The 19,849-nt window shown below is 30.6% G+C and overlaps 1 protein-coding gene across 1 annotated transcript in view; it reads left to right on the top strand.

Moving 5' to 3' along the window:
- LOC106466717 (F-BAR domain only protein 2-like) overlaps positions 1–19,849 on the top strand; it is a 114,579-nt gene that overhangs the window by 81,885 nt on the left and 12,845 nt on the right. The window contains exons 17-23 of the mRNA XM_022394803.1: positions 3,324–3,457; positions 4,829–4,864; positions 5,671–5,753; positions 11,540–11,697; positions 11,889–12,046; positions 15,347–15,555; positions 18,225–18,380. Coding sequence (XP_022250511.1) covers positions 3,324–3,457; positions 4,829–4,864; positions 5,671–5,753; positions 11,540–11,697; positions 11,889–12,046; positions 15,347–15,555; positions 18,225–18,380 — 934 coding nt within the window. The remainder of the gene's footprint in view (positions 1–3,323; positions 3,458–4,828; positions 4,865–5,670; positions 5,754–11,539; positions 11,698–11,888; positions 12,047–15,346; positions 15,556–18,224; positions 18,381–19,849) is intronic.

The following is a 19,849-nucleotide window of genomic DNA, read 5'->3' as shown; positions in this document are numbered from 1 at the left end:
CCAGGAGTGTGCATTACATAATCAAAACTAGCAAATAACTTGGTAGATAATGCAGCCAACCCAGTATACCAGTCCAACCAGGAGTGTGCATTACATAATCAAAACTGGCAAATAACTTAGTAAGTAATGCAGTCAACCCAGTGTACCGGTCCAACCAGGAGTGTGCATTACATAATCAAAACTAGCAAATACCTTGGTAAGTAATGCAGCCAACCCAGTTTACCGGTCCAACCAGGAGTGTGCATTGTAATGAAATAGAAATTTAAAATAATTAGAATGTATTGTTTTGTTTTATCAGTTGGATATCCTCTCTGTTATCTGTATTTTTAGTCATAATTTCTAATATCTCGCAAGGTTTCGCCAGCTTAAGAGATTTAGGTTAGTTCTAAATTAGTATACTAACAATGCAGACTCTTTGTAAGTAGGAAATATATATATATATTGAACATTTTATCTAATACTATTAATAAAGCCCCCAGTGGCACAGCAGTATGTCTGTGGACTTACAATGCTAGAAACCGGGTTTCGATGCCCGTGGTGGGCAGAGCACAGATAGCCCTCGCGTAGCTTTGTGCATAATTAAAAAACAAACAAACAAAACTGTTAATAAAATAAAATAAACTAAAGTAAGAATGAATATAAATTTACTTAAGATGCGTAAAAGCTAATAGTTTGCTTCATGTACTAACACCGATTCTCTGTTCATAGAAAAGCATAACATTGTTCTATGAAAAATTTTATAGAGTTCTAAGCAACTAAGTCTTGTGACCAGTAAAGTTTTATTAACTGACTCTGAGAGTGTGACTAGATTTGTGTAACATTCATCTTACAAATACAAATATCCAAAATAAGTGACGTTTAACACAATTTTTATTATTTACGCAGTATATTAGATACAATAAAATGTATTCTTCTGATATTACAAGGTTTTGTGGACAGAGCTCATAAACTCATTCTCATTTTTCACAAACGAGGTTTCTCCTATCACATTTGGAAGACCAAATTCATTAAATTTTGTAAGAATTTCATCCATCTCCTTGCTACCTGTTATGGGTTAAAAGTTTTACAGAATATCACGATTTTTCCAAAACTTTCATTTCTACTCTCTAATTTCTTAAAAATGGTTTAAAGTAATAATTAATCATTGTAGTATAGTGCCTACCATTGTTCATAACTCTTGTTAGTTTAACTGTAGCTACTACAAGCTACATAAATGTTCTGTATATAGTATAACATTGTGTCATTAGTTAAGTTAAATTATTTTTGATAATTACTGTAATGGTTTTATTTACCATTGCTGTTATTTCATTTTGTAAGTTTTAATATTAATACTGAGTTTTCTTAAATCTTATCACCTTTACTACTGATGATTTAATTGTACATTATCTCCTGTTCCCAACTACATATGTTAAGTGATATAGGTTTGTTAAAATCAGGTTAGTTGTGTTTGACACATCTAAAAATATGTTTTGTAGTACATTTAAGTTGGACATATTTTAATTATAGTATCATTATTTTTACTTTTTATTGTAAGAATCAGTTCATATGTTTACTGTCTGTACTATCCTGCTACTCAGATGGTTTTGCTGAATGTGTAAAGTTAAACAGTAATGTTTTATGATAATTTATCTCGGGTTTCAGGAGACTTCTTTTTAAAGTTACACTGTCCGAGCCATTTCTTGGGCTTCCTTTTGTCACAATATGTCATTAGGGGGGATTGTGTAAAGATTTGTTTTTAGAGATTTGAAGTTCTTGTAAGAACATTAAATCTACAACAGTACATGAAGTAATCAACTATTGTTGGTGTTCCACAAATTAAGAACATTAAATCTACAACAGTACATGAAGTAATCAACTATTGTTGTTGTTCCACAAATTCAGAACATTAGATCTACAACAGTATATGAAGTAAACAGCTATTGTTGGTGTTCCATAAATAAGAACATTAGATCTACAACAGTACATGAAGTAATCAACTATTGTTGGTGTTCCATAAGTAAGAACATTAAATCTACAACATTACATGAAGTAATCAACCATTGTTGTTGTTCCACAAATTAAGAACATTAGATCTACAACAGTGCATGAAGTAATCAGCTATTGTTGGTGTTCCACAAGTAAGAACATTAGATCTACAACAGTACATGAAGTAATCAACTATTGTTGGATGGAACACCAACAATAGTTGTTTACTTCATGTACTGTTGTATATCTAATGTTCCTACTTATGGAACAAGATCTAATGTTCTTACTTATGGAACACCAACAATAGTTGTTTACTTCATGTACTGTTGTAGATCTAATGTTCTTACTTCTACAACAGTACATGAAGTAAACAACTATTGTTGGTGTTCCATAAAAAAAGGTATTCTCTATTTCTTCACTTTCATCAACAGTATTAGTTGAAGTTTTTAATATATTTATTTTCATAATTTTTTATCATAAAATTTTTACTCTAGAAATAAGTTTGCATTGTTTGCATAGTACATGGATTTAGGACTAACCTAAATCTAAGCTGGCTGAACTTTTTTGAGATATTGGATTTATGGCCAAAAATATCACAAAAAATGAGAGCACCCAAGTGATGAAATAATGCATTATAATATTTGTAAGTGGAAAAATTTTAAAGATCAGTATATTTAATTAGCTATATTCATTTCCAAGTTGATTGTTAGGTTTCATCAAAGTGGGTAGGTGACTTTAATTGGAAGTTAATGTTAATCATTTTTAAATTTTAAGTATTAGTGTTCACAGTGATAGAAATTATGTTTTATAGAAATTATTACAAATGATATTTCTACATATTAATGTCATTCTTATATTAGAATTGTCTTTTGATCTAATGACTCATAACTGTAAAAGAAAAAAAAGGTCTTTGTAGAAGAGGATTACTTCTGAAAAATAATTTAAAAAATGCAACTAAAGCATTTTAAAATGCAAAAATGTTTAAAACAGCTGTATTAGAGAGTATTTATTGTCTGTGTTTTTGAACAAACCACCTTCATCGGACCCAAGAAAAGGAAGGAAGGTCTGGTTTTATGTATAGAAATAAAAACCAAGTTATTCCTTGATTGGTGAACCAGTAGGAAGTTGAATTTACAAAATTTATGTAAATGCTAGCTGTAGGATGACACTCTAATTAACTAAGAACTAATAATGTAAAGGAGTAAAAATGTAGAATAATAAAGCAATTAATACACATAAAAACCTTGTTGTCATGGGTAAGTAGAAGATACTTCTGTAAGCAAAACATTTCTCTTCAGACTTAAAAAAATACTTTATTGTGTTTTAAGATTAAAAAATACTAAAATTATTTATTATAGATGAAGAAGAGAAAGAGAGAAAAATCCACATAGAAATCAAACCTCTTAGTAATGGTGCTCCTATGAGTGCAAGTGTTGATGAACTCAGGGCAACTGTGGGCACTCTTTCCCTTTCTCCTTTGTCCCAGACTACAGTAAGTTTGCATTTATGAGAAGTGCTAATATTTATTCGTTAACAATTTATTAATTAAAGCAGGGTTATTTTTCAGGTGGTGATGTCTAAAGTAGTTTTTATTTTAGGTGATATAAGCTTAATCAACTTTATAGGTAATGTATTTCAATAGTTAGGTAAAAATATTTTCATATCCAAATAGCAAGTATTCTTATGTAGATTTCAGCTACAAGGTCATCAAAGATTGTAGTTGAATAATTTTCTTGAAGTATTTTTATAAAACTTTGAGTTCACTCACACTGTAATGTTTCTTTGTGATGCAAACAGTTTCAAACAATCAATTATAATAAGTAGATAGAGGAAGTAGAACTTGTCAAAACTTTTAGGAATGTTTAAGTGCTACTTTGTGGGTGTTTGAAATTAATAAGTAGTTGGTACTTATTACAGATACAGTTCAGTCTTTTTCACGTGTGCTAAAGTTTTAAATACTTGCAGAAAGTGTTTAGAAATGAAAACTTATTCTGGTACTTTTAAAAGGAAGATTTGTTACTAATAAAATCAGAAACATAAAAAATGACCTTATCATGATATTTAAAAACTTGCATGTGTCAGTATGCATTGGGTATATTACTGCAGCTACAGTTGGCTTGCTTTATAAATATTTTTTTGCATAGACTAACACTGGTACATTTAGAGCATGTTTTTAGTTGATTATAATTTGAAGCACACACACGCACACATTGTTTGTGGCTATTATTACCAGAAAATATCTTAATTGTGATGTGATTAATATTCATATTTGTTTTGAAGAAGCTGTTTGCTTCTTGTTGAAAAGATGTGTAGTTTGGAAAAATAATACCATTAGCATGCATGCAAATGTAATTAGTGGTATGTGATAAGAATTAGATGTATGAAGTGTTTGTTGCATTTTGTTTTTAAAGATTTGTCAGTAATTGAGATCACTGTAACTAGGCATATTTTCTTTAACTTATCATTTAATAATTACTTGAATCTGATTGTTACCTTCTAAGGTCCGTAGTTTCTTTGAAATGCTTCGATTCTTATTTATACTTAGTAAGTACAAGATGCAATTTGTCATTACTATTCAATAATTGCATACTTATCCACAGAGTTGCTTAGTGGTTTTTGCTTTTTGTTATACCGTACATCATACCCCGGTTTTCTTAATCAAATTTGATAGAGATAAACTGTAAATATGCTGTTATAAATTTATGAAAAATAAATTCACCAGCTCTATAGACCTGAGAAGATTGAAGTTGTTATACTTCCCCTTCATTATAGTCTGTTTATATATCTTTGTGCCTTCTTCCTGCTATATCTATGAGTTAATCATTTTGATCTTTTGCTTTTACGTCTTTTTTTACACATTCAGCAGAGCCATCCGGAGACTTTATATCTACGCTTAAAGGTACTTGTTTATCTGCACGCTGCTAATAAAATCTACAAAGCATGCTGTACATGTGCCAGTGCTTTTTTTTTCTCTCTCTCTCTCTCTACTTTGAAAAGGTATTTTTTTAGCTCTATCAATTTGTTTAGGAATAATAAAAATACTGTGCTTTTTAAGTGTATCAGTGTTAATACATATACAAATCCTCATCCATTATCATAGTGCATGAGGTTTAGTTAATAATCATCAAATATACTATTTATACTGTGATTTCAGTTCCAACCTTTGCATTCTCTGTTCTTTCAATTTGTGTAAACTTATCTCTTAATGAATGTCTAAACATGTTTATGTTTGTGCATTTCTTGGTAATTTTATTTTTGATGTTTTGATAGAAACTTGTGATTATTATTATTATTACTTAAAAATGAAAGACAAAAAGCTAATTTTGTAATACATGTTGAAATTTTGAACCAAAGTATATGCACGTATCTTTTCAATTATACAAGTAAACATGTTGATTTTTGTATTTGCTAATACATTTAGATGGTAATTTAAAAATGAATGCTACAACTATTAATACTGCAGTATATCCTCCAGTGGGTATGCAGTAACTTTACAGACATAAGTTCAAGGGTTTGATTAGTGGACGGAGAACAAATAGCCTATTGTATAACTTTGCACTGACACAACACACTACAGGTATTATTTGATTGTGTGTATGTCAGCCAAGATGGACATAATTTTGTTTTTATGCTTTTATAAAGTTTGATTCTAGTTCTGTTCTCATCACACAGCTATCTGTTTTTGTTTTTTTTCCCCTCCTTTAGAATAGACGTACATACAGTAGTGCAGCATCCACTCCAGAAGATGGTCCTATGAAGAGATCCATATCAGCTTCTCATCCTATCAGGTAAATATTTTTCTGCAGCTTTTCTTGGTCCACCTTATATTAAACTGAGTGTGTAATCAGCAGTGTGTGTAATGTAATGTTATTGATTTGTTGGGCACTTCCATTTCCCCCCCACATGAAATTTTTGGGCATTGGATTTATCGATCCCAGCCAAAGCATTGGGTCTACAGATCCATGTTGCCCTGAAGGACTTCCATCCCACAGGGACCATTTGTTTTGAGAATTGGTGTCATATGGATCTCCCTGTTTGCGGCTTTCTCAGCTTTTCCTGAAGGCTTGAGTTGATTACACACGAACCCATGATAGATTTACACATTCACTAATTATTTTTTCTCACAAAGCTTTTTCAACAAACTATTACCTATTTTTAGGTTAGTTGGACAGCCACATAGATTATAGTAGCTTTCAAGCATTCTCTTTTCCTGTTTGAATTATTTTTTGTATTGAGAGTTTTCAATATAAGAGTTTTCTGTTATTGTCCAGAATGTTTCATTTTGCATGTCAAATCAGTTAGAACTTGTTTGACATCCGTTATTTGTTATTGTTTTTCACTTTAACTACTTGAAAGATCAGTTAGTGACAAAAACAGTCAACATTGCTGCAAAACTCATGTATACATGCATGGTATATAAGAATACCATGCATTTTTTACCTCCTTATTTTAATATTTTTTTGGAACTACTCAGATATATTCTGCATATATGCAGCTTTCTCATAAAACGTGGTCAAAAAGTCTTTAAGTTGCTTTTATTCTAGCTGCCTTTATTCTTTGTCATTCTCTTAAGGTAACACCTGCTCTGCTCATAGGAGGTATGGCTAGAATGTTTTACATTGTGTACAATGAAGGTTGACAGCAGTGTCCTCCAATGGCAGATCTGGTGATACTTTAAGGTTACGACCTCTCTTATGTTTAAACTGAAAATGACTAGTCATATTGGTAGCACTAGTTGCTCTGGGTAAGTCTAAAATTACTGAGTCAAGTAAGTAATGCTAGGTTTAAAATAGTCAAGTGTACAATCTCGAATGACGCAATTTGGATAGAAAATTGCTTACTCTCCAGTAAAAGTGACTGTAGTCAAACTAGCAAGTCCACAAACTGTGTTAGTTTAGATAATATAGATTGTTCATTTGTGCTCTATCTTGTGACAAGTCTATTTATCTACTTCTCACAAACTTATTTATTCAGAGAAGTACAGAATTACTCTGTAATAGACATCTTGTTGAATCCTGTTATTCAACAAGAATTTCCTGTTATTCGACAAACCTATCCCATCGCTCCAAGAAAAATTAGTTTGACCTGAATACACCACACCTACAGAAATATCAAATCATTACAAGTCTGTTGTACACAACAAAATTGGATATTTTGATCAAGTATTTTAACTAAAGATTTGTGTGTGAATTTATGAAGTTTTTACTGGATCAGTGCGAGTGAAAGGTGATTTTCATGTTAAGAATAAAAATACTTATTTTCATCTTACAGTTTTCATATTTCATTTGCTTACCCTCTGGAACCTCCTAAATTAACAAGAAAAGTTTGTTTTTTTTCAATAAAACTATATATTTTATCTCATTTTCTCTACCCTAACACTAACTGTAGTGAAATCATCAATGTACAGTGAAGTAAAAAGTTTCAAAATATGAAATAAATAAACACTACCCTTTTTCTTCTTTGAATGCATAATTGATTCAAGATTTTGAAATCACTTATATTCAAAATTTCAACTGTTTCACCCTTTCACATCTGTTTTCTTTATGGTTTTATTGCCTGGCTTGTACCACAGAAGCAGCTTATTCGTGAGTGAAAAGCAGGAATGCATTAACAATTTCTTTTAACTCGCATGTTGTTTGTATGTGAACTGTACAAATTTTGCACTGATATGGGCATTTCTCTCTCTCTCTTCTTTTTTTTTTCTTTTTTTTTGTTTACTAAGTTTGTTTTAAAAAAAAAGTTAGTGTACCTATCAAATACACATTTCAGAACACAGAAAAACATATTGATCACTAGAATGTCCCAAGACTACTATAATTTATGTGGCTTTCTAACTAAGCTATAAATAGTTTAATAAAATTCCATATCTGCTCAGAGCAACAGCTTTGCACAGTGTATATCAACTACTTCTTAACTACCATCTTTCACCACTTAAAATATAGAAAAGATCATAAAATGTATGTAGATTAGAATCTGCTTTTTTCTGTTGTTTGTAAATGGATTCATCAGCAATGTACACTTATTACATAATTGTCTTGGAAGGACAGAAGAAAGGGGGCTTCTCTGGTAGGTTTGACAAATTTTTTGATATCTCAGCAAATCAAGAATACAGGAGGTTAAAATTTTGTATTTTTGCTTTTAATTATATGTTGTTGTTTTTTCTAATTTGTTAGATGCTGTAGAAGATCCATTACTGAAATTATAAAACCTCAAGGAGAGAATTCTTAACACAGACAGGCCTCAGGTGGTTAGGGCGCTCAACTTGCAATCTGAGGGTCGCGGGTGCAAATTACCGTCCCGACAAACATACTAGCCCTTTCAGCCATGGGGTGTTATAATGTGATGGTCAATCCCACTATTCATTGATAAAAGAGTAACCCAAGAGTTGGCGTTACACTGCTAAATTAGGGACGGCTAGCACAGATAGCCCTCTTTTAGCTTTGCGCAAAATTCAAAACAAACAAACTTAACCCAATGTTAAGTTTGTTATTGAAATACATTGGTAATAAAGTTGTTTAATTAAATTTTGAAAGTAACTCTGTAAAATGTTGTGACGTGCACTTTGACCTTGCCATACAGTAAGAAGTAAAGCCTCTTATTTTGTTACAAGACAGCTATTTACACTTACTCACTTATGAAACGAAACAAAATGTATTTATTATAATATTACTGAATTATCACACAACAGTAAAAGACTAGCATACACTATTAAAAAAAAATTCTGAAGCTATTTACACTTACTTATGAAACTAAACAAAATGTATTTATTATAATATTACTGAATTATCACACAACACTGAAAGACTAGCATACACTATAAAAAAAAGTGTGAAAAAATTGTTGTGTCATGTTTTTTGCTACACCAAAGCTCCAAGTTTCAATTGATTTTCAAGGCCAATAGGTATTTACAATGTCTCAACATTTATACCATTACATTCCTCATAAACAGAGCTTCCAAATGATATTTGGTGCACAACAATATCATCTAACAGAGCTGAGATAATGGTTAATTTTATGAAGGTTACAAAAACCAAAAACATGATAGTCACTTTCAAATGTTACACTTTTTATGACTATAGCCTAGAAACCATAAGGAAATTTTAACCCTATCACAACCAGTGATCACCTCTTGGGTGTCAAATGAACATCTGTGTATCTTCTTTCAAAATTTAAAGATAAATATTAATTCTAACTTTATTTCAATTATATTTTATTCAGAAAATATTTTAGAATTGATATTTTGTAACTTTGCAACATCTATTGAGAGTATTACAAATTTTAAAAAAATTAGCATGTTTGAACTTTCATTTCTGTTGAGCTCCAAGGAGTTCTTCCTGTAAACATGTTTATTGATTTGTTTTTAATAATTTTTCTACACACCCCCAAAGTAAAGGCTTATATTAGCTTAGTAACTATTGTCTCTTGGTAATATAATTACCCAAGTTTTGTTTTTCATTTGATTTTTCCTTCTCTGTTAGTGATTTTATAACAATAGGCCTTAATACCATCCTTTTATGATGTCAACATGTGATCTGAATAGATACTGATGAATCAGAGGTCTGAAATTACCTATAGACAGCATTTAAATACAGTTGCATAGAACAAATTATAAACTAATTATGTCAATGTAGAGTAAATAAAATAGTTTGAGCAATAATTTATGGTTCGTGGGAAAATTACTAGACTGAGCTCCTGCATGGGTGAACAAAGGAATGTAATGGGAAACAAACCACACATTGGGATATTTTTAAAATATTCTTTAGACATTATTTTAATGTTTTTGTGTTAAATTATATTTGTTTGAAAGCTAATGAAGTTAGTTTTAGCGAGCACAGTAGGTGATAACAATACTCTAAGGACTCAAATACTTATTATTGTTAATTTTATAACAACCAAGAATATTGTTAGAAAAAATCATGATACCTCTTAAACCTAATAAAGGTGATGGTGCCACCATTTTGAAGATCAATTCGTATGTCACCAATAAATTTTTGCCTTTATTTTTGGTGGTGTTTTTTACAATTTATAGTTGGAAGTGGTGACTACTGCAGTTGACAAAATACAGAATCAAAAGTATGTTAATGAATATTAGTCAAGTTGAATCTCACTGATTATATAAAATTGAATGTTCTTATGAACAATAAAAACATTGAAATTACAAAACAGAAACTGCTTAGATTAAATAATTGTATTTGTGTTTAACGTCAGATAGTTTATATTCTAGTTTTTTTTTAAATATATATTTAAAATGTATGTTGCAAATGTTAAAGCATTGTTTAGTTGCATGACGAAAGATAAGACAAGAAAGGATAAAGCTCACAAGGAGAAACAAAATGTTGCATACTGAATGTCCTTATAATTTATTTCATCAAATATAAATTCTTACATTAAGAGTCTCCAAATAAAAATTTCTCTTACTAACTTCATTATTTTAACTTGTCATAATTTTGGAGATTAGTTTATTAAATTTATTGCATGTTTGTTTTTTGTCATTAAATGCCACAGTGCATTAAGAAATATTTGCAAAGAGAATCCATTTTTCATCACTGGTGACAATTCTGTCCAAAAATGGTTCACACATATTACGTGCCAAAAGAGATGAGGCAACGTTCATACATTGGAAACAGTGATCATCAGAGAGTTCGTGAGACACCCAAACACCTCCTTTATGGAGTTTCCCATATTCTTTAGATGTTTGCACATTGTTTCATGAGAGAAATGCAATTTCAGGGCTATTTCATGAGTGTGTTGCCTTGGGTTAGACTCAACAAGTGTCGTCGGAGCATCAATATCAATTCCAACATGTCGGCCTCTTCCATCGTAGTATTTAAGGCTAAAATCACCTGAACGAAATTTGCTGAACCATCGTTGACACTTACGAACGTTCAAAACATTTCCATAAACTTCTTTGATATTCTTTGTGGCTATATAGACGTTGTTTCCCTTCTTGTATTTAAACAGCATTACACGCTGAATGTGTGTCTCGTCATGTGCCATCATTATAAGGGATTAGAGTATACTGAACTTTACACATTATTTAGGCTACACTAATGTGACATTTAGGTGGTTCGTTTAACTATTATAGGTGATGTACGTTTTTTGGGGGTGGTTAATGAAAGTTTTCCAAAATGCGACATTAATTTCTGGAAGACCTAATAATTTGCACTTCTAAGTATCAAAAAATGGCCTCAAAACTTTTTTTTCCTTCCAAAATCCATTATTGTGAGATGGTTTCCTGATAACAGTTCATGAAACTCAATATTATGAAAAATAAAGCTGGAAGGAATTATTCCTGTGCTAATTTGGAAAATCTGTTAACGTCATTACTGCTTCTTAAGCTACATTAACTAGGTTTCTTTTGGTAACTTTTGATATCCGTTATATTTAAGAAAATACAAAATATGTCCAAAAATGCATAATTTTATTGAATTTAGGAACAGTGTTTTATGCATAAAAATTTTTATCATTAAATGCTGCAAAAAAGTGAATGTAACTTCACTGGTAAAAAATTGACGATTAAAAAAGTGTAGGTATTATATATTTTTATTATAAGTGTCATTGTTTTGTATTACAGCAAAGGAGATAGTGACATTTTAAGTTTTTCCACACCAAATGCATCCAGTGCCTCTACTCCGACAGGAACATCTGGTAGAATGCAGAGTCCTTTAAGTTTCGGTAGCACGAGCATTGGTCCAAGTGCTGACACAACACCAACTGTTGATAGATATGCGGGTAATATATTTGTAATGTTTGTAGTATTTACTAGTTTGTATTTTGATACAACTAGAACAGGGTACAACTGTTTTTTTTTATTATTATTATTATTATGTATCTGTATACTGACTCATACTTGACATATTAATATAAGTGAATTGTTTAATATTTTTGATGACGCTTCTTTATTCATATGTCTTTAACTTCAGCCCTCAGTGAACTGTTCTCAGAAGCAGCACACAATAGTGTATCCACTTCAGAACCAAGCCAAGTTCCATCCAACAGTAGCAGAGTTAGTACACCTACAAGTTCAATAGGCCCTCCTCTGTCAGCATTACCTAGGCCACCATCAAGAAGAGCTGTGGAGGCAAGTAATATATGAAATATTTGTTGAATACTTTTAAATTCTTCTTGCCCTCAGTTTTGACATCTTTGTTTCGTACTTCTTTGAAATGAAGTGTGTAATGTTGAAGTAAAGAAGTGCTCAAAACATATATATAAATAAATGCTTAATGTGTGTATATATATATATATATATATATTTAAAAGAAATGTTATACATTAATATTGTCTTTTTGGAATTTGTTGCCATATAGCAATAAGTAACCCATTCTTACTAAGCAGTTTCATAAAGAAACACTTACTGAATTTATCAAAAGCTTAAGTTCATCATTAAAAACATCATTCATTCACAATTATTTCTTATATAGAATTTCAGTGAACACATTTTTCTCTTAAAAGAGGACTGGCAGAATACTCAGTGACTGAAAATCACTGTCAGAGTTAGTCTTGAAGTAGTATCTCACTGAAATACAAATGGAATTTTTTTAAATCATTCTCGGGTCAATGGGATCAATAGAACATTTAGATTTTGTCCAAATAATTTGCTGTTGTTTGTGAAAAAAATAATACAATGATTATAAAAAGTCATTTAGCATGTTAAACAATGCTTAACTATAAGATAATTTCATGCAAATTATGTTTCTATTTTATTATTTTAATTTTTTTACAGTATTATTCTGAAGGGGGGGGGGGGATCTACTACTGAAAAAAAAAATAACAAAACACCAGAGTTTCCTTAGCATTTATCATAATTTGAACTAGTTTTTAACAGAAAAACAGTACTTCATGAGAAACTAAAATGTTTAAGCAATACAGTTTGAAAAGTTGAAATAAGGAGATCGGATATTCTATGAGCATGATGAAGTAAAATGATAGTGTTATGAATATGATTTAAGAGATGGATTTGAAATATTTAAGAAGTGTTTTCATGTTTGTGGCTTTGTTTTATTCTTCTTCCATGTTCTATAATGCATAAAATGAATTTTATTTAACCTGGTGATACTGTTAAGGTAAATCCAAATAACCGTTTTATTATTGCATTTATCTTGGTCTGTTTTTTTACTTCTTTATTTACTTTTATATATATATATATATATATGCATAGATTTATATTATTTATAATCACATACACAAAAATATAAAAATAAAAAGACCAAGACAAGCACAATAACAATAAAGTGGTCATTCAGAGTGACTTTTATTACCTGTAATATCTCATGTAGTTCATCATATTTTTAATCATGAAGCTCTTGAAACGCTAGAAGAAATATCCTTCATTTAAAGTAGTAATGTATTTTGTCTTGCAGTATGTATAACATGTATGGTATATCTTACAACATATACTAAACTAGCTTATGTGCATCATCGAAAGGTATTGCTTAGTAATCTTGTATGTTGATGAAGGTGAGCCTTCTCTGGACATACAATTTCTTATTGCATATATTAAATATGAACAACATGCATTAACGTTTTATACTAAAAATATTTTATCTCTTTGAAATGGATTAGTGAATTTGTAGGATATCAATAGCTCCTGATGTAGCTTTAATAGTGACATAATAAGCTAATAAAGATACGTTCTGGAGATATAGGTTATTTTATTTTCCTTAACCCTCTCCAGATGGGTCAAAGGCATTGACTTGCATTCAAAATTTTATTTTACTACCATTACATGAATTTATGTCAATAAGTTTGGTATCAAATTGTAGCTTATAATTCATATTTTAGTATTATACATTATTTAATTTCTTAATTTAAAATTAAATATTAAAAAAAATAGTTAAACATCAATTTTTGTGTGTCACGTGGTATGTTGAATGCAGCACTGGTTCAAATTAGATGTTTATGATGTCAAAATCCAAAGTCTGTAGTTTCGTATGAATTAGGAAACTAAAATTACAGATATTGACAAGCTAGAATAATAAATAAGAACCTCGTATCTTTTCTATTTGCTGAGATATCACTCATGTACTGAATCAAACACAGTGGCCCTGCTCACCTCTTTCCATTATTGGAAACAGTCCCTTATATACACTTACTTCAATATATGACATGTAAATAACCAATCAAAAGCTCAGAATGCCCCCCCTAGAGGCTTTCTACGCTATTCTAAATTGTTAGGATTCCATCTTGTTCTTTCAAACCAAGATTTCAAGGAGGTAAGGTTGTGTTATCAATCTGCTTGAAATTTTATATTTTTTAAACCGAAATACAGCTTAGTTACTAAGTTTGATAAATTATAGTGGAATTCTCTGGTATCGATATAGTAATTTATGATTTTTTGGTTATTCAACTGTATATATATAAAACCTAAAAAAATTGTTTCATTTCATATCCTCCACGTGCGAAATTTTAAAAGGCTTAGCAACCTTTGTCAAGCAGCAACCGAGTACAAAGGTCGTAACTAGAAGAAATAATTGTTTGCTTTACTTCTTTATTTACTGTTCTATGTTTTAAGAAAGATAAGTAAGAACTTATTTGCATAATCTGTAATGTATAATAATGGAAATGTGACTGTATTTTACAAAATACTAGTCTACTAAAACACAGCTAAGACAGGTCACTTTGTAAAAACTAAAAGTCAGTGTTATATTATTGGATACGGTAACATGAGAGCACTTGTGCTGCATCGTTGTAACTTCTGTATTGCTAGCCAGGCATGGCTGAAAGGTCAATATAATCAAAATATATACATGTATAATGTTATGAGATTTAAGCTATTTAGTCTAAATATTTATGTTTTTGTGTTATAATTTGTTGTCATTCTGGTTACAAGATCAGTCAAATCTACCAAACCCATACAAAGATTCGTTAATGAAAATAGCAGAAAAAATATAAAGTTTTTTCTTAAGAAACATTTAATAACTATTTGGACATTTTAATCTTAAAATTAAAATTACTTTGCATGTTGGATATGCAACATGCAAAAAAGAAAAAAAAGACATGAAAAAACATTGCTTAACAAATCTTAAGACTTAATATAGAAAAAAAATTGTATTTTGCATACAAAAGCATTGTGATGTTTACTGATAATCTGCCAAATTTCTTTAACATACGACTTACTAATTTGAAAGTTATAGCATGAAAACTATAACAAGCACAAAATGGTTATGAGGTCGGTCCCATGCTGAAAGAGTTAATAGAATATCTCGTAACAAACTCCAGTTTGTGTTAAACAGAGTAATAAAAGTATTTATGTATTTGCATTTTTACCACATGGGTCACATTGTTGCTTGTTTTTTTCTTATCCCCCTCGTTTTTTATTGTTTTTTTACCATATTAAGAATGTAAGGATCATAAACATGTATTGCTGATATATTGATAGAATTCAACCAGAGGAAGAATGTCACCATCCCCTATGCCCAGAGCAGAGAGCATAGGTAGTTTAACAAGTGATTTTAAAACAACTTCAATGCCTGTTGGATCTTCCCGTGGACCTTCTCCATTGACTATTGGAATATGTGATACAATTCCTCTAGCTGTAGCCTTCCAGGAAGTGGTTCATGCATACTTCAAGGGTACTGATGAGACAAAGTATGTTGTTTATAGTAATGAAATTATTATCTTAATTGGGTTTTGCCTCAATAATTTGTTTATATTTTTATTTTAGAACTATGCATTGAATGCAAATACTTTATACAGTTTTTATATTTTTTTATTTGAACATCAGTGTAACAGAAATGTACAGTATTTTCAGAATTAACTTTTTGCTAACATTTATGTGCAAGAAAAAGTATTATTAAAAGATATAATTGTGTAACACATTTAAAAATTTCCTTCCTTGTTATTGAGTCAGAAATATTTTTTGATACGAGTTTCTTTTATGGTGACATTTATTTACTAAAGCCATCTTCCAATATTTAACTTTTATCTAGTATTTGTAAAAGGAAGATGTAAAAAGAGTGTTAAATTTGATTCACACAAATAATGCTTGTAATATCTTTAAAATTTAAAACTGTTTTTATGTTTAGACCAACGTTTTTAACCCAACAAATAAATCGGACCTGGGCAATATTCTTTGAAGACTAGAATTTGAAATGAAACCAGTTGAATGAGTCAAATAAAATATTATGAAATGACTCCTGAATTTAATTAAAGAACTTCCAGAATACCCTCTAAAATCATGAAAAACGTGTATGTAAACTTGCTTCTGTTGTTTGTGATAGAAGTCTTCTCCAATGAACATTTATTTAAAAAGAAAAGAGAAATACTTGAAATAAAGTTTACGTCTTGAACTACCCTCTGTTTGACACTGATATACTACTGAAGGTACCTTGAAATAATTGTAAATGTAGTTACATTTTTTTGGAAATAATCAGTTTCAGACTTTATAAGGAAAAATACAAAAATATATACGTTAGGTCTACTTAAAAAAGAATGTATTAGTGAATAAGTAATTTGTAAGCTTATACACTTAAATTACACATTTGTTAAAGATTTATGAGAAATACTTCTAAACACTAGCAAAGAGAATGAAAGGAAGATTGAAAAAATACTCATTTGTGAAGAATCATATGAGAGTATGCAGAGAAAACAAACAAAAAGCATCCCATGGAAGTCTAACACTATGTGTTCTATATCTTGTTACATTATGTGCAAGTAATTGAAGGTAAAAGCTGACCAATAAACGAAGAGGATTTAGTTCATTAAATTTATCTAAAATTAGTTGTCTTGAATTGTCATATGTTTGAAAACATATTTCTTTAAAATAATACATTGTATTGAGATGTAAAATATGTGAACTTGTGTGTACATAAATGTAAGGCAGTATAATATATAGCAAAAACATTGATCTTGTTTTCCCAAAGATACCTGAAGAACATGTAAGATTAATAAGTAGATAAAATACACTGAAGTACATGCGATGACTTAAAACACCTTTGGAAGGTAAATATTTTAATTAGCTAATGTAATTTAGTGTGCAAGATGCAGACAGATAATCTTACATGCCAGTTCTGTATGTTTATTCTTAAAAAGATGTTCTGTCTGAGTTTTCTTATGTTTTATTACGAACAGTGAGGATTTTAAAATTTAATTGAACAAAGTTTCTGGAGCAAATATAATTCCGGTAATTTGTAAAGCAATAATAGAAACAAACTGTCGAGTACATTACTAAACTGCTCAAACGGCAGATTAATATTTGACGAGGGAACCTCAGTATTTCTCGAAATTTCTGAAACACTTCAGAATCTTTAATGCAACTGAAAAGAAATCTTACTGCCAAAATGTTTCACTACTTCAGTGCAGCTTCCTCAATTTATAAAAGAAAAAAATATGGTTTAGAGTGAAGTAGATAATTAATATTCAGATCAGAACAAGCTATATACATAAGAGAAACTAGCAGTCAGTATAGTTGATTTAATATACTTTAATTTCATTTTAACTTGTAAAGATTAAAATGAATTGTTTTATCATTTGGGTATCCTTGATGTTAACAATATTTTGGGGCATAATGCCAGTAATGTCTCATAAGGTTTGGCCAGCTTAGGAGATTTGGGTTAGAACATATTTTAAGCTAACAGAAGAAAATTTCTATAATATAGGTGTAATAATTACAAATTACTGACATTCAATGTTATAAACAGTATAATCAGTACTGTCAAAGTAATAATGAATGGATAATATACTATTATTTACTTAGAGAACACAGAACTGCTAGCTGTTGGAATGAGCTACTGCCATAGAAGTAAATTACTTTGAAAAATGTCACCTAGTGTAACACACTTGATTTTTCTGTAGTTCTGTCTGACATATCTCTTAACCATTAAAAACTCATGAAGCGATTCCTACACTCTAACATCAGAGAAAAGTGGCATCTGTGACAAATTTATGACAACATGTTACTGTTTAAACTGTGTCAAGTCAGTAGCAATAATAGTACAAACAAAAATTAATGTTTATGAAAATATAAAATAATAACTGTGCATTAAAATATAACAGTGGCATAGGATTTATTTTCAATTGTCTGAGTGAAGCTTAAGTTTTTTTGAGGATTAATATTTGGCTAGTTGAAGTCCTGCTCAACACTCAACTAAATAGTGTTTGTGAAATATAAGATATTGAACAGTGATTAGTTCATTATACAATAATTATGGAAGTTACGGCTTGGATAACACAAGTTTACAAACATTGCAGCTTTGTATTTTTTATTTTGTTCCGAATATGACTGTAGTAATATCCTTATATTATGCATTTTATTTCAGATGTCAGGTGCGTCTCATGGGAGATGTGAAGGTCTCATTTCCTGCTGGCATAGTCCAAGTCCTTGCCAACAATCCTAATCCAGCTTCCCTGTCATTCCGTATATCCAAAACTGGAAAACTGGAAAATATTTTGCCAAATAAGCAATTAATTTTACAGTAAGTAATTTTAAAAGAGGGGGTTAGGCTCTTAATTGACTTTACGTTTTTCTATTTATGCTTCTGATTGCATCTTAAGTTGTCAAAAAATTGATAGATTTATCTGCAAGCCATGAACTTAGTGATATTAAAGTGGCAAGTAAATTGTTTCTATCTATCAATTTATCATTGAATACATATAAAATAAGCATTGCCATTGTCCATCCTAGTTGTCAACTTGTCATCATAACATATAATGCCTATAGTAATAGCACCCTAATGTGTAGGGGATATCCCATCTATCAGACAATATCCAAACCAATGACAAACTAACCATCTATCATAGAAAGTCAATTAAGAGTATGGAGCTGAGTTCTTACACCCACAATATTTCAACTCCTACTGCCTTTTGCTGTCTACAGCCAGTTGTGGGAAGGTAGTTACCCTTAAAGTTCCTAAAGTAGAAAGGAAACCACCCTAAAATTTTTACTACAGAGGAGGCTGGATATATAAGAAACGATTAAGGTAGGGTTTGTAGTTCTCTTTAAGATCATTTAGTTCTGTTTAACATCTTTTTGTAAGGGCAGAGGTTGGGAGTTTCACATAGTAGAAATTTTAGGGTGGTTTCATTTCTACTTTAGGAGTAACTGCTTTACCCCCACTTGGCTGCAGACAGTGAAAGGCACTTAGCTCCATACTCTTAATTGACTTTCCATGATAGCTGGCTAGTTATATCATTTGGATATTGTCTGATAGATGGGATATACCCAACACATTTGGGTGCTATTACCACAAGCATTATCTGTTATGACATCAAGTTGACAACTAAGACTGACAATAACAACACTTATTTTATATTACGTTCATTATTGTTTTATAGTGCTGAATTAATTGGTTATTAATAATTAATGTAAAGGCCCAGCATGGCCAGGTGGTTAGGGAGCTCGACTCGCAATCTGTAGGTCGCGGGTTCGAATCCCCGTCACACCAAACATGCTCGTCCTTTCAGCCGTGGGGCGTTATAATGTGACGATCAATCCCACTATTTGTTGGTAAAAGAGTAGTCCAAGAGTTGGTAGTGGGTGGTGATGACTAGCTGCCTTTCCTCTAGTCTTACTCTGCTAAATTAGGGACGGCTAGCGCAGATAGCCCTCGTGTAGCTTTGCACGAAATTCAAAACAAACAAATTAATGTAACTAATAGTATTAGAGCTATCTATTCATTTATATATATATATAATATTAAAATTTGTTAAAGAAAACTTTGGAAAAATATTTTATTTTTGTAATTGTGTTAGAAAACACCAATAAACTGACAAAGATCAAGCACTCAAATGTTCCAAATATTCTTCACAATATTTGGAACATTTGACAGCTAGATCTTTGTTAGCTTGTTGGTGTTTTCTCATTTCCCAATATTTAGTGGCTGTAAGTTTTTCTATTGAAATGGCTCAAATAATAACCATGTTTGTTATAAAAGGGTTTAAGTCT

Source organism: Limulus polyphemus, unplaced genomic scaffold (genome assembly GCF_000517525.1).
Source record: "Limulus polyphemus unplaced genomic scaffold, Limulus_polyphemus-2.1.2 Scaffold2358, whole genome shotgun sequence".
Lineage (NCBI taxonomy): Eukaryota > Metazoa > Arthropoda > Merostomata > Xiphosura > Limulidae > Limulus > Limulus polyphemus.
Note: the sequence above shows the minus strand (reverse complement) of the source record. Positions and strands in the feature narration are given on the sequence as shown.